We start from the raw sequence: 14415 nt of genomic DNA, 5'->3' as shown, positions 1-14415 counted from the left end.
TGCAGTAACAAATTGTATTATTTAAGTTTGTCATTATTTTATTTTTAATCTGGAAACTGAATCAGTACCACTGCTTTAACATAATGAGTTAAAGGAGGTTTTTCTTTTTTTAAAAAGAACCAATTTTATAATTTCTTAGCTATGAATAGTTTTCTACAAAATACAGACATTTCCTTTTCGCCCAATAAAGAGAAACCTCTCTGGTCTGCCCAGTAAACTATCAGGCTATGCTTTGACCTTTCAGTTGTGGGTATTTCAGTTTCATTTTCTACTTTGTTTTTGTGAGGGTGAGATTGTGCAGAGTAACATAGAAAAGAAGACAAAATTTTCCAATGTGCAGGTTTCTGTGTTATCTTTGGGGATATTTTATAGGTTAAAAAGGGAACAGTGCACATTTTATGTAGTGCAAGAAAGGATATGCAAGATTTATTTGCAAAAATGAAGCCCTACAAATGATAATATATTTAGTGATAAAATAACATGATTTTGGTGATCAGATCTGCACCATTATTTAAGAAATATTTGAATAAGTTTGCTTAACTCAATTTAAATCAGTTATATAAAAAGCAGCTTTTCTTCTTACTGATATAAATCTTTGATTTAAAATGCCTTGAATTAAAACAATGCAAATCAGTTTGAAACTGGTTTGCAACCCTTGTTTCAAGGAACTACTTAAACCACAGTTTATATGTTGGCAAGTGTTCTGTTCAGCTGAAAATGTAAGAGGAGGGAGCATATATTCATGGTGCGGCAAACTCCCTCAATGACTTTTGAAGCAAGGTAACATGAACTGGTTTAGGGTGCTTTAAAACTTTGAATCTTCCTGTCAGTAACACTTGAGAGATCTGAGATTCTTTTATGTGGTAGCTTTCACTAATATCCAGCAGTAAGGACTCTTAATAATGTGAGGTGAAAAACCTGTGATCCCCTTATACCTCAACCAGAGTAAGTATGACCCACACTGGAAATAAAACAATTGTGTGAACAATTGTTTGTCACTTTTATGCCACCATATCATTGAGTCTATAAACACCTGAGAAGTTATAAGATATTAGGATAGTGATTAGATAATTGTTTAGCTTTTAAAAGTATGTATATAGCTATAGTAGAAATCAATTTCTATAAGACTTGGAATTAGAAAATAATATTTATTTATTTCACTGTCAAAAAATATGTGGCAGTCTCCCTAAATCAAGTTGGCTACATTTAAGAAAATTACTTTTTTATCTGTTGCCTTTGTTCTAAACCATTGGTGATATGAAGTATTTATTTTTCACAAGCTACTATAATAAGATATGTGAGCTTGAGTAGAGAAAATACAATAGAAGACCAAGAAACATTCAATGAAGTAAACTGGATAAGAAATTTATCAAATTGTAACCAGTATGTGTTAAAAGTTTTGGCCAGTTTCACTCAGAAGGGAAGTAGAAATATTGTAAAGATGTTGTACAGTTTAATGCCTTTCTTTTTTATTTTGTATGTAATGCATATGTAATATACAAATGTACCTATTTGTTGGCAAATGTGTTCAGTAACTGGAAGCCCCTTTAGATTCTGCCAGTTTTATAATGAAACCGATCCTTTCATTGAATGGAGCTTGGCAATTCAGTGGAAGGGTCATCTTGTGCAGCAAAATGAAAGCTATTTATGTCTTCCAGAGATCTTCCAACAGCATAAATTGTTTCCCTTTTGATTAGTTTTTTCATCTTCACTCATCTGAGGGGAGGTAGAGGACAGCATTCTCTCTCCCTGAAATGTCTGTAAACATTTCCTCTTTGGAAATCATATTCGGACTCTTTACTTCAACTTACATTCTGAGTTATAATTTGTATATAATTAATTAGATGAGTTTATAGTATTGCTGTGGATGACTATCTAGAATTTTTACCTCAGTAAATGATATCACTCATTTGGTTGACCACAGACACCACATTATTATTTGTTCAGAGTTCAAGTTGCCATATCAGATTTTTCAGCATTCTATATCTTGAAGTGACAGCACTTCTAATTTATAGACAGCTTTGTGGGAGGGAGGTGTGATGGAATATATATATGTAGCCAGCCAAACTACATGGAGTACCTCTTCCATTGAGAAGTTCATTTCATTATTATTATTTTTACCACCTTCCTACGTTGTTGTACACAAAGCAGAAATGCCAAAATATACAACAAACGTCATACATCCTATAACAATCCAATCAATTGCAATTAAGTCATAATGAAAAATATGACTATAAACTCCTCAGAAACCCATTTCATTTTTATCCATATCAGTTGTGAGTCCAGAATGAAAGGGAAATGTGCATGGATTCCACGAGAAGACCTCAGTGCTAAAAACTCTTAAGGCCATGTTGAAAGATCCCTCCCTCTACTCTAAATGGCTTAGTATATAAGAAGGCCAAGTTTCAGAGGCAAAGCTTATTTAGAACCATTGCAGAAGGAATCTAAAAAGATGAGAGAGCAACAAAAAACAAAAGGCCAGTTCCTACAAGTAATGAGAAATTAGTGCTGGAGCAATGAAGGAAATATTGTCACTTTCTAGAAAACAGTCACCTTACTGGAGGGAAGCAGGCACATCAGACATTGAGGTTATACCATTGGTATGAAGAGGAGAGTTAGAGGGTGGGGGTGCTTTCCTAGTGAAGAAGTTCATGATCCATTATAAATAGTTCATCTGTTTACCAGAAAATAACATAATTGGCCCCATTATTCTGATAAGTGGCATTGTTGCGAACGCTGCGGGTTGTGTGTTTTCGGGTTGCGGACCGCGCTGAACCCGGAAGTACCGGAACGGGTTACTTCCGGATTTCGGCGCTCGTGCATGCGTAGAAGAGCAAAATGACGTCATGCGCAAAAGCGCTGAATCATGTCACACGCATGCGCAGAGGCGGCGCTGCGGGTTGCGAACGTGCCTCCTGCACAGATCACGTTCGCAACCCAAGGTATGATATGTTTAATTGTTAGAGTGATAAATCTGGTCACAGTCATGTGGATACTTTTCTTCCACCCACTAACTCATAACAATATCACAACTTATATAACTTACCCTTTTTTCAGATAGGAGTTTGTATATATTGATGTCTTTCCATTGATGGAAGGCTTCCAGTTGAGCCTTCTATCAGCAAAACTTCAAGGCAATCTTCAGCAATTCCCTTTGCAGACTCCAACATCACCTCCTATACTGTTTTAGAGCAATTTTTCTGGTATGTGGGTATGTGCCAAAGATCAATTTGATCCCTGTTCGACTAACAGAAGGCTCTCCTAAAACAAGTAGCTTTACTGTCACTAGAGTTCTCATATGGTTCTTTAGAGTGTTTAAATTTCTTTTTACTTTCTAAAATCTATATATCTTTTGTAATTTTAAGCATTTCGGTTTTGATATAGGAAGGCAGTTGTGATATAACATGACCTCTAGCGACAACTTTACTTGTTTCCCAGATTATTGCTTTTGATAATGCTACATTATGTAACCTTCAGAAAGTGTTTTCAGTTATTCACATTTTCCTTTCACATCCGGTTCTATTAATATCCAATAGAGGTGTCTCTGTTATATCACAATACCCAGTCTCTTCATCTGAGGGTTTAGAGCAGGCTTCCTCAAACTCGGCCCTCCAGATGTTTTTGGCCTACAACTCCCATAATCCCTAGCTAGCAGGACCAGTGGTCAGGGATGATGGGAACTGTAGTTTAGAGATTGTACCTCTTCTTCAGAAGCCTATCTTCAGTAGAGATTCTTTTATAAGTGTGGAGAAACACTATTCATATATCATGTGATGGAAAATATTCCAACAGTAGCTTCTTAAAGAAATTTTAATTAAAATGGATTTTAATTTGCTAGACCTGAAGTGAATTGTTGGCTCTTTCAGTCGTAAGAGTTCAATTAGGCCTAGAGGGTTAGATCAAGTCTACACACTGGCAATTTGTCTTTAAAAACAAAACAAAACAAAACAAAACAAAACAAAACAAAACAAAACAAAACAAAACAAAACTGCATCTAACAGCTCAGGTGAATGACTAATGTAGCATGTAGTTAGATGTTAAGACTTAGAGGTTTGGTTCCCTTATACCCACTAGAAAAACTCCGGTGCCTCAAGGGAATTTTCCCCTTGTTCATTTGAAGTTGGTGTTAAAACTCTTTGAGCTAATAGCCATATGTTCTCCAGGACTTTTTACAGCAAAGGCTTGGATTGATTCTAAATTACGTACAAATATTATCTGACTAGTAAATTTAAAAATAAATACATAAATTATAATTTCAGTATATGCAGGTCAGATGAGTTTGAATACATTTTGCTTTATGTTTTGTATTGTCCTTTATCTAACTTACCAAGGGATAGATCTCTGTCTTCTTTTCATAATTTTATGGAAGGTCAATAAAATTAATTTAAAGTTATATGATTGCTGACCGTAAACAGATTTGTTAACTATAGTGTAGCTTTATAAGTGCCAGCTGTAAGAAAGTAAAGTGTAAGAAAGTAAAGTTTTTTTACTTAAAGCAGTGTTGACTGGCAACAGGATTTTTGATTTAGAAGATTAGGGGAACATTACAAGTTTAAGTTTTTACAGTTTGCACCTTTGAAAATGTATAAGCTAACATCCTCCTGTATTAATTTTTTGTTGAAATATATTTTGTCTTGTGATGTATATTGTAATGGCTATTTGGTATAAACAATAAAAATCTGACATGGTGATTACTTGCAGTTTATGCTTTGAGATGTATAATAACTTAAGTTTCATTTTTCATTCTTGTTAGGTAAATACTCTAAAGCAAGTTTCTCATTTTCATATCACTAAATATATTATGTTGGGCTTTTATTTTTTTCTGATCTTCAGGATGATAATGGGTGAGTGTGCTACACCTTGAGTGTCAGGCAAGCTGTTGCTGAAGATTTCATAGAGTTAATAAACATTTTGGAGAGAGGAATAAAGTTTCTGCCTAGTCTTGTTTCCAGATGGATTGTTTTAGTTATTAAAACTATATTACAATTTAGTCCAAGTATAGGGTCTCTTAGGAGTTCACATTCACACTACAAAAATGCAGACCTCAAGGACTGCATTTCTGAAAGTGATTGGTGCTTTATAAATGTTTCAATGTGATCTACACCTATCTCTCTAAAGCATTTAAGTCAGTGAGTTGCATGAAGGGATACAACTTCAAGGAAACAACTTTTAAAGTCTAACTTTTTTATGGCAAGTCTGCATCTTCTACCTGGCATGTCAGCTCACTATTTTTCCATTTTTGAGACTGCACAGAAACCACAAAAAAGAAAACAGTTATTTTTGACTGAAACTGATATCCTTCAAATGTTTCTGTACACAATGATATGATCACCCCATCTTGTTCCCACAAGCTCTTCACATGGCCATCTCCAACTCCTAAAAAGATTCCATCAACAATGTCTCCAGAAAATTTTACACATCACTTGGGAAGACAGGTGAACTAATGTCAGTGTACTGGAAGAAGCAAAGATCATCAGTGTCAAAGCAATGATTCTTTAACATCAACTTTGTTGGACTGGTCATGTTGTTTGGATGCCTGGTTATCGTCTTCCAAAGCAACTACTCTATTCCCAACTTAAGAATGGAAAGTGAAATACTGGGGGAGAACGAAAGATGTATAAAGACGCTCTCAAGGCAAATCTTCAAAAATATTGTATAAGCACTGATAACTGGGAAACACTGGCCTGCGAGCACTCCAATTGGAGAACAGCCTTTACCAAAGGTGTCATGGACTTTGAAGAAGCCCAAACTCAGGGTGAAAAGGAGAAACAAGCTAAGAAGAAGGTAAAGGTAAAGGGATCCCCTGACCATTAGGTCCAGTCATGGACGACTCTGGGGTTGCAGCACTCAACTCGCTTTATTGGCCAAGGGAGCTGGTGTTCAGCTTCTGGGTCATGTGGCCAGCATGACTAAGCCGCTTCTGGCGAACCAGAGCAGCACATGGAAACGCCGTTTACCTTCCCGCTGGAGCAGTACCTATTTATCTACTCGCACTTTGATGTGCTTTCAAACTGCTAGGTTGGCCAAGCAATGGGAGCTCACCCCGTCACGGGCATTCGAACCGCCAACTTTCTGATCGGCAAGCCCTAGGCTCTGTGGTTTAACCCACAGCGCCACCCGCGTCCAAGAGGAAGGTACATTTGGCAAATCCTCACCATGATCAACTCCCGCCTAGAAACCAATGTCCGCACTGTGGAAGGACGTGAGGCTCCAGAATGGCCTCCACAGTCACTTATGGACTCACTGTTAAGACCATGTTCATGTAAGACAATCTTACTCAGCCAAAGAAGAAAAAGAAGAAATCTGTACCTAAATAGAACAAAACCTTGGAAAACTAAGGCTCAGAAAAATAGAGTTAAACGGAAGTTCCTAAGTTATATACATAACTTGAGGGGCAGGCAAACACCTTTCTGCTTGGTTCTCCTTCTCTTTTAGCAGTTTCAAAGCAGTGTTGTAGAGAACTCTAGAGCTCTGGAAGATTTTCTTCAATTTTCCTTTTTGTATTTTGTTATTTTCAAGTCACCATCTCACCTTTCTTCAGACAAATTCACTAGTAAGTAAGCTTCATTGTTGAGTGGAAAGAGAGTACTTATTAATATTTGTTTTTCTAAGTTAGAACCATGGTTGTTAAGAAGCCACAAAGATGACTGGAACATGGATTACTGGAACATAGGAAGCTGCCTTATACTGAAACCCACCCATTGGTCTACATGGTTCAGTATCATCCACAGTGACTGGCAGTGGCTCTCCAGGATCTCAGGCAGGGTTATCTCCCACCCATATTTGGAGATGCCGGGGATTGAAACTTGGACATTCTGTATGCAAGACAGAATCTCTACCACTGATTTGGGACCCTTCCATCCTCTTTGGTATCATCCTCATCCAACCCAGAAGATGATGTGAAAGCACCCTTGGCTTCAGTCTCAATTACTTTAGCATATCAACCCCTTCCTCGGGTTGTAGAACCCTGTCTTATAAGGCAACTGCTTCTTCTGCTTTCCACAGGTCCAATGTCCAAGATAGTTCAGATGAAGGTTTCCTTTCAGAACTTAACTTACTCGCCTTTTCTCTAAATTAAAAACCCCCAAATGTTGTAACTTTTCCTCCACCAGCTTTATCATTTTGTTTGCCTTTTTCTGAACTTTTCCAACAGTAGAATAACCTGGAATGGAAACTACCAAGACACATAGAAAATAAGCATAATAAGTACAATAAGTTGAGTATTACCAAGCCAGAGTCTAAACACTTTCATACTGAGAATCAAACATCATCTATTCATTCCTTTAAATTGGGGCTGATAATTTTATTCTTATGTGGTCTACCAATGAGTGTTAAGTTTCAAAAGGAAGATTACACAAATGACTTGAATCAGAGTATTGGAAGGACTGCTTTAAGTATGCAATTGCCTTCAGAGGCCTTTTTCTAGGCTTCTCCTGGGAGGTTGTCTGGAATTGTTTTTTCTGCTACCATCACCTGCTATTTACTCCCATTGCTTTATCTGATGTTTTGTCGTCAGTTTTAGTGCCACAGTTGTACAAGTCCCAGGTTCAGTCTCCTCCATCTTCAGTTCTTGTTTTTCTTTAAGGATCCCAGGTAGTACTGTTGAGCTTGCTGAACCATTGGTCTGATGTGGTATAAGTCAACATCATGTGTTCTGTCTTAGGAGGATAAAAACAAACACCAAGCAATAACAATCATCTAAATGATTGTCCTTGCCAGTGGTTAACTCAGAATAATACCATTAGTGGGATCCAAAGAGAAACATATGTTATGTGGTTGATGAAAGCAGACTTCCTCAGCCCATTCTCCCACCAGCATCTCCCAGAAAGGGTACTGAGGATTAGGGACCACTGCTGAATGGAGTGGTTTTGACCAGGGGAACTGAAGGGGAAATTGGGCGGAAGTAACTTCCACCAGCAGGAACTCCATTCCTGAAAGCTGCCTCTGCCTGATTGCCAGAGTTCTCTTATACTGTACTGCAGCACATTAAGGAGAGTCCCTAAACCATTAGGAAGCCTTGGAGGAAGTAGCAGCTGAAGGAGAAGTGGCAGGGAAGTCTGATTTCACTGCCGCATTGAGTTCTTTTCTCTCTCTGAATCCAGTTCTATTTATTCTGAAAGTCTGATCTTAAGATTGAGTTCTTTTTTCTCTCTGAATCCAGTTCTATTTATTCTGAAAGTCTGATCTTAAGATATATAATAGCATTCCTTTATCCAGTTTGATATACGTATGGACAAAAATTGGACTGTGTCTACTAGTGTAAAGAAAGTTGGATTTGGACTGAGTCCAAGCCCTGCCTGATGGGATTGAGGGCATGCCTTTGAGCAAATCATACCTTCTCAGCCACTGTTTGCTTTGTATTAAATTAGAAAATATGTGCTTACCCCACATGAATGTTGTTACGTGGGCAAAACCAAGAAAAATGCTAGGTATGTGAAGACTGAATTGTGAGAAGGTACATTAAATGTTAAAATCAAAAGGACACCTCTAGAAAAGTGAATGGATCTGTATAATGAATCACAGAAGAAAGATGATAGTGTTATTGCTAGGTTCAGTACTAAGTGCTATTTATTTTAATATTGTTGAAATAAGTCAACACTTTGTTTTATGAAAAAAACCCCAACCCTACCACTTTTTGAAATAGTGTTGTATAATATTTATATTTCTAGAATTTCTTCAGCCACAGAATTATAATTTTCTTCTGCCCATTAGGACAAAAGGAAATGAAAAGCCTAGAGAATTTAACTGTGACATACACATTATAAAGTAAAACAGAAAATTAAGAAGTCTGCAACTTTAGTGAATTTGAATATCAAATCAATATAATATCAAATCAATAACGTGCCCCTAAAAACAATATACATATCAGATCACTAGTCAACTTTAATATTAGAACTGCTCAATAGCTATTATCATTTATAGGTAAGTGTTCATTGTCATTTTTCTCATTGTGCACAGGAATGCTTTCAGTTTATACTGCCAGCCCTACCTCATGCCATTGACCTTTTGCGGGATGCCATTGTAAAAGTAAAAGAGGTGCATGATGAACTTGAAGATCTACCTTCACCACCACCACCTCTTTCTCCACCTCCAACCATCAGCCCACACAAGCAGACAGAAGACAAAGGTGTACAGTGTGAGGAAGAGGAGGAAGAGAAAAAAGATAGTGGAGTTGCTTCAACAGAGGATAGTTCCTCCTCACATATAACTGCTGCAGCCATTGCAGCTAAGGTGAGTTAAGGTTCTGTGCAAAGCGGCACACTGGTTTCTATCTCAGGTACTTTCCCTGAATAGCTAGTTACTTTTCAGGAATGCATTTAATTTGTGTCAGTCTAGAGTTACAGACATAAGAGGTCTTTCCATTTTAATCACATAATTTTAAGTTTTCTCTGTATAGCATTTTCCTCTCTCCCCCCCCCCCCCATTACATGAAGTACAGTGGCATAGATCTCACAGTAACGTAGCACAAGAGGAAAGCATTTATGTTTAAACAAAGAAGGGTCACCTATTTCTGTTAGTTTTCCTCTCTGACTGCACCATCCATGCAACATTGAATGCTATGCCAGGGCTCCCTCCATTGTCAGAAGCGGTGGGCTCAAAATGCTTCAGTGAAGGAAGCACGAGCACTTTTTGCTCTTAGGAGCCATTGGTCTTTAATTCAAAACCATGAGCCATGGTAGGTGAAAGAACCTAGTAATAACTTGAGAAATGTCATTTTCTGACATGAAAATGAAGCCCTTGTAGAATCACTACATGTGTGTGTGTGTGTGTGTGCGCACACCCACACCCACAGAGCACCTGTTTACCAAGAAACCTGCAGACTGGATTGAGTGATGGCGCTCTCTATGTGCATCTGCAGCAGTCCACCTTGGTGCTCTTCCACGTCTCTGGATTCAGATGGGCCCTAAGAAGTTCAGGCCAAGCTTCTGGGTATCAAGATTCACTTTTTAAAAATCAATGGAAGCTAAATAGGCACAAATGGTATATCTATCTGTCTCTGTGAAGAATTTGTTTTTGCTAGATTAAACATGCTTATTCAGTTGGGATATCGGTAATAGCCTGACTCAAGCTTAAGAGAGATTCAAGTCCTAGCAAGGTAGAGTTGAAACCTGGAATGGAGGTCTAGGTGTCTGCATCATGCCTTATACATTGCCTGAAACCCCTCATTTTATGAATTGAGCCCTGAATATCAGCGTTCTTGTAGTTCAGGGATCATGTCTTCAAATGATCTCAATACAATATTTTCCCCATGTATAAAACTGTTTTCTTTAAATGTGTATATCACATTGTGCGAGCATGATGCAGATAGTCATTTGTGACTAGTGGAAGCTGAATTTTAAACAATAGTTCATAATATTACATGGAATTGTGCCCTCGCCATCCCAGTCACAGTGATCTGGATGGTTCTTGTCCACCCACAGTCTTGGGCAAGGAAAGTCCTGATGCAGCAACTGTTAGGCAGTGCACACAGCTCTTTTAAAAGCAGCACAAGTAAAGGGCATTGCACATTGCAGCTTTGTTACCACAGCGATGGGGAAGCAAATGTGCTCACTGAAAGTCCTGGGCACCCCACAAGAGCTTGGGAGCCTCTTGTGAGCCTGTGTTGCTTTCAATATTTCATATTGCAGAATGGCATGGGATGCCAAGGAAGAGGTGACTAAGCAAGTGATGGAGGAATCGGGTGCTCTTCAGTCTGCTTCCTTCCATAGCTGTTGCCAATTGGGCAGCAGAATAAGACTGTTGCCAACTGGGCAGCCGACCCAGGCATTGGATATTGGGCAACATCCTACACCCTTGGTGTGCCCTCCTCCAAGGTACTGTGGTTATGTTATCCATTTGCTCTTTTAAAAGCAGAAAAATACCTGAGATCTAAACTAGTTGTGCTCATTAATCAACTTGTATTCAGGTATTCCATGTTTTCATCCTTGTTCCTCTATGTCACTGCTTGTTTAGTTTCATGTTTTGCTGTCACTGTATTCATAGTTATTATGTATTGTACATTAGAAGCATCCATCCTACACCAGTTCTGCTGTTATCATGGCAAAAGGTGAACATCCCATTCCTGGTCTCATCTGTTATTCCCATCACGCATCAGGCAGTGCAGGAAAACCGGTAAGACACACCTACCAGAGGGTTTTGCATGAATATCTGCAGACATTCTGCCTGCCTCCTCCACTCTGTATGAGGAGACACAGCTGTTCGTTTATTCCCACTATCATAGTGTTGTGTTCTGAGCAAACATGAACTAAATTGTTATTCAGTACACTCTTATCAAGTATATAGAGTTTAAGATCATTTATTTTAGATGTGAAGCATTAATTGTAAGATATTGGTTGCTCCCAGATAGAAGCTTTTGGGTTTGGTTTAAAGATGTTCTGGCAATTTGATCAGCAATGAAAACTGCCTCAGACATTTTTTACTTTCTGTATTATGGTATTTCTGTTACTGCAACGCTCAAAGGTTCCTTCAATTCTATAGAGCATTGGTGGCTGCATCTGGGCTTCAAATTGCTTGGCCTTGGATGACAGCCAGATATTTCTGGTATCCATCACTAACACTTTTCTAACACTTATTCATCCTAATCCTAATCCAGTTCTTGTTGTTGGCTTTGCTTGACTCAGAAAGTGAAAACTGAACAGATAGTATCTAAATTGTCTTTTGTATGTGTGTCAGTTCCCCCTCCTAAGTGAGCAGTACATTGTGGTTTAAAGAGAATATTAATATAGCCAGTTAGTCAGCCATCAGATCATTTTGGCACGGCAAATAATTGCTCCCTCAACATACAATTGAAATCTGGACAATAACCTCCTTCTGACTCTGAAAAATGGTATCTGACTGACTGTGTTAGAAAGCTGAGGCTAATAGAATCAGTAAAGAATCTATAATTGAACTTAAAACACCATTGTTTGTGTCCTACTAACTGTGTCAGCAAAAATGAATGTCCTCATCTCTGTTGCCCCTATGTGCATAGAGATGTGGAAGACATGGGAGAAGGAACAGCAGAGTGGGGATCTCCTTCCCTTTGACCTTCACCTTCCCACTTACAACATAACTGTTGCATTTTAAAGCTATAGTTAGCCACTTTGAGGACTCTGGTTGAAAAGTGGAATATAAACCTACAAAATAAATAAACTATGAGAGGGGCAGAGGGAAGGACACAGATCTCTTTCACTTCCTGCTCATTGGCAAGATATTGATGGAGGGAGTGGAGAAACAGGAGTTTTTCTCCCAGTTTTAACTCCCAGAGGCCTCTATGTACAAGAACAGAGTCTCCCTTCTTCAACCTCTCCCAGGAAATATTTCCTCGCAGTGGATACGCAGCAATCATTTTGCTGCACTTTCTGCAAGGATAAAGTTAGCTAGAATGATTACCATGGTAACGACAAATGTGATTATCCTTTTCTTTTACCTGCATGCTCACTCAGCCAACAAAACAAATCAAGTGCAGGTCCCTTTTGCTTCTTTTTTCCTGTGGAGACAGAGCTAATTAATTCCCTTTCAGTTAAGTAAAGATTGCTGCTCTAATCCCAGTCTTTCTATAACTCAACACTTCAAAAATATTACTACTCTCCAAAAAATATTCTGCAAGTAGCCATTTGTAGCAATTAAATTAACTTTTGTGTTTGCCGTTAAGCAAGTTGCGGGATGCAACAAGCAACAATGTACTCAGGTGTTTTCGTCTTCCTCTCATCTCTCCTCCTCCCTATCTAATTTTCACGTACCCAGAGACAGTTTTAGGGTGGCACAAATGGTGCAGTCTCATTGGGCATCACACTACAGGAGGCACAAAGACAATACTGTAGAATGGAGCATGAGCTGTGGGGGTGATGCCCATCTGAATTTTAGCGTTGCATAGAGCACCACTGACATTTGAGTGCTTAAAGTCCACCACTGACATACTCTTCCTTCCCCTTCTTTCCCGATCTTTGACCCCTCCTCCTTCCCATCACTCTTTGTCCTACCACTCCTGTCCTCCCCCTCCTTATCTCTCTTCTCTACTCAACTCCACTCCCTCTCTTCCCTGCCTACTCTCCCACCCTCTGCTTTCTCCTTCCTTTTTTTACTTCATGCTTGCACACACACACACCCCCCACACATCATTGTGCTTGCCCCTGGAAAAAGGAAGCATACAGGTGGAATGGGTATCCTCCAGATAGAGATATAGAAAAATCAGTTTTTTTTATTTTCAGGGTATGTGCTTTCTTCCTCAGACTCAGGTGAGATGAAAGAAGAGAGGGGACTCACAGCCCCTGGAGTTGTGTCTCTACAACAGAACAGGAATGGATTGGGCTCTCTGAAGTCAAACTGCACATCCAAAGGCTGCTTTTGTGGGGAGTGAGGAGGGGTGATGACAATTTACTGTGCTTAGCCAGTCTTACCACCTGAAGCAGCAACCAGGTCTTTGTTCTCAGCTGAGACGAAGCCCACTTCCACCCCCAGTTTTGTATCCTCTGCATCCGTATGCAGATAGTTATAGATAGAGGGAAAGGACTATCATACTGACACAGAACCTTCCCAGGAAATATATGTTTGATTGTAGATTTAAAGATGAGTTCATTTGATCAGAACTCCCTTTATTTAGCTAATGCATTTCTATGAATCATTTCTACTAAACTTTCCTGAACTACTGGTGTTAAAAAGCCATACTCAAGAGTATTTCTAATGCTGGATATCACCCTCTGTTCCTAAAAAGGCTACCAAAGTAATTTCATTCTTGTTAACTGCAATTTTCAATTATATAAAAAGCATTATAACATGAAAGCTATTGAGCAACATCAGCCAATTTTTGCAATATTAACAACCTCTTGTGCCATCTGGTCTTAAATTCCATACTTCTTTAAACTTTTGTAATACACCTCGTTTATTTTTAAATAAGTGAAATTCTTCATGGTTTACTGTTGTTTTAAAGAAGATTATTAAGTAGAAATGCTAAACTGATTTGTAGCAAGAAACTCTCCCAAAAAGCTCTATAGTGCCATAGAGATTATTATGGTTGAATTATGTAAAATGTGCCAGTTTCTCAGATTTAGAAGACATGAGGAAAGAATCAGTATGACCTTGGTCCACTCAATTCAGCAGTTAAGTATATAAGTGAATAAACCATAGCTGTCAATGTTTCCCTTTTTTAAAGGGAAATTCCCTTATTCCGAATAGGATTCCTCTCAAGAAAAGGGAAAAGTTGACAGCTATGGGATAAACAGCTTCAAATTTTCATAGCCTCAGAAAGAGATAACATTTTAAGGACTTTATTTTGTGGGTTAGTTTTTATTTTATACTAATCTTTGGATAATTTAGTAGCAGAAAAAATATGAAAGTGCATATCCCTTCAAGTTTGTCCTGGTATCTTCAGGTTCAATTGCTTGTAACAGCAGACCAAATTAATGTAATTAGGTTGCTAGCCTAAGATGATAGCAA

The 14415-nt window shown here is 38.5% G+C and overlaps 1 protein-coding gene across 21 annotated transcripts in view; it reads left to right on the top strand.

Moving 5' to 3' along the window:
- The window catches only part of GPHN (gephyrin), a 234508-nt gene that overhangs the window by 132646 nt on the left and 87447 nt on the right, over positions 1-14415 (top strand). For 15 of the 21 annotated variants that reach the window (XM_079951123.1, XM_079951140.1, XM_079951138.1 and 12 more), the window contains 2 exons: positions 8959-9231; positions 11005-11112. In XM_079951123.1, coding sequence (XP_079807249.1) covers positions 8959-9231; positions 11005-11112 — 381 coding nt within the window. The remainder of the gene's footprint in view (positions 1-8958; positions 9232-11004; positions 11113-14415) is intronic. The other 6 variants (XM_079951142.1, XM_079951126.1, XM_079951136.1 and 3 more) reach the window with 1 other exon arrangement.

Source organism: Podarcis cretensis (assembly GCF_951804945.1).
Source record: "Podarcis cretensis genome assembly, chromosome: 1".
Classification (NCBI taxonomy): domain Eukaryota; kingdom Metazoa; phylum Chordata; class Lepidosauria; order Squamata; family Lacertidae; genus Podarcis; species Podarcis cretensis.
The sequence above is the reverse complement of the archived record's forward strand: the minus strand, read 5'-3'. Positions and strand labels throughout refer to the sequence as shown.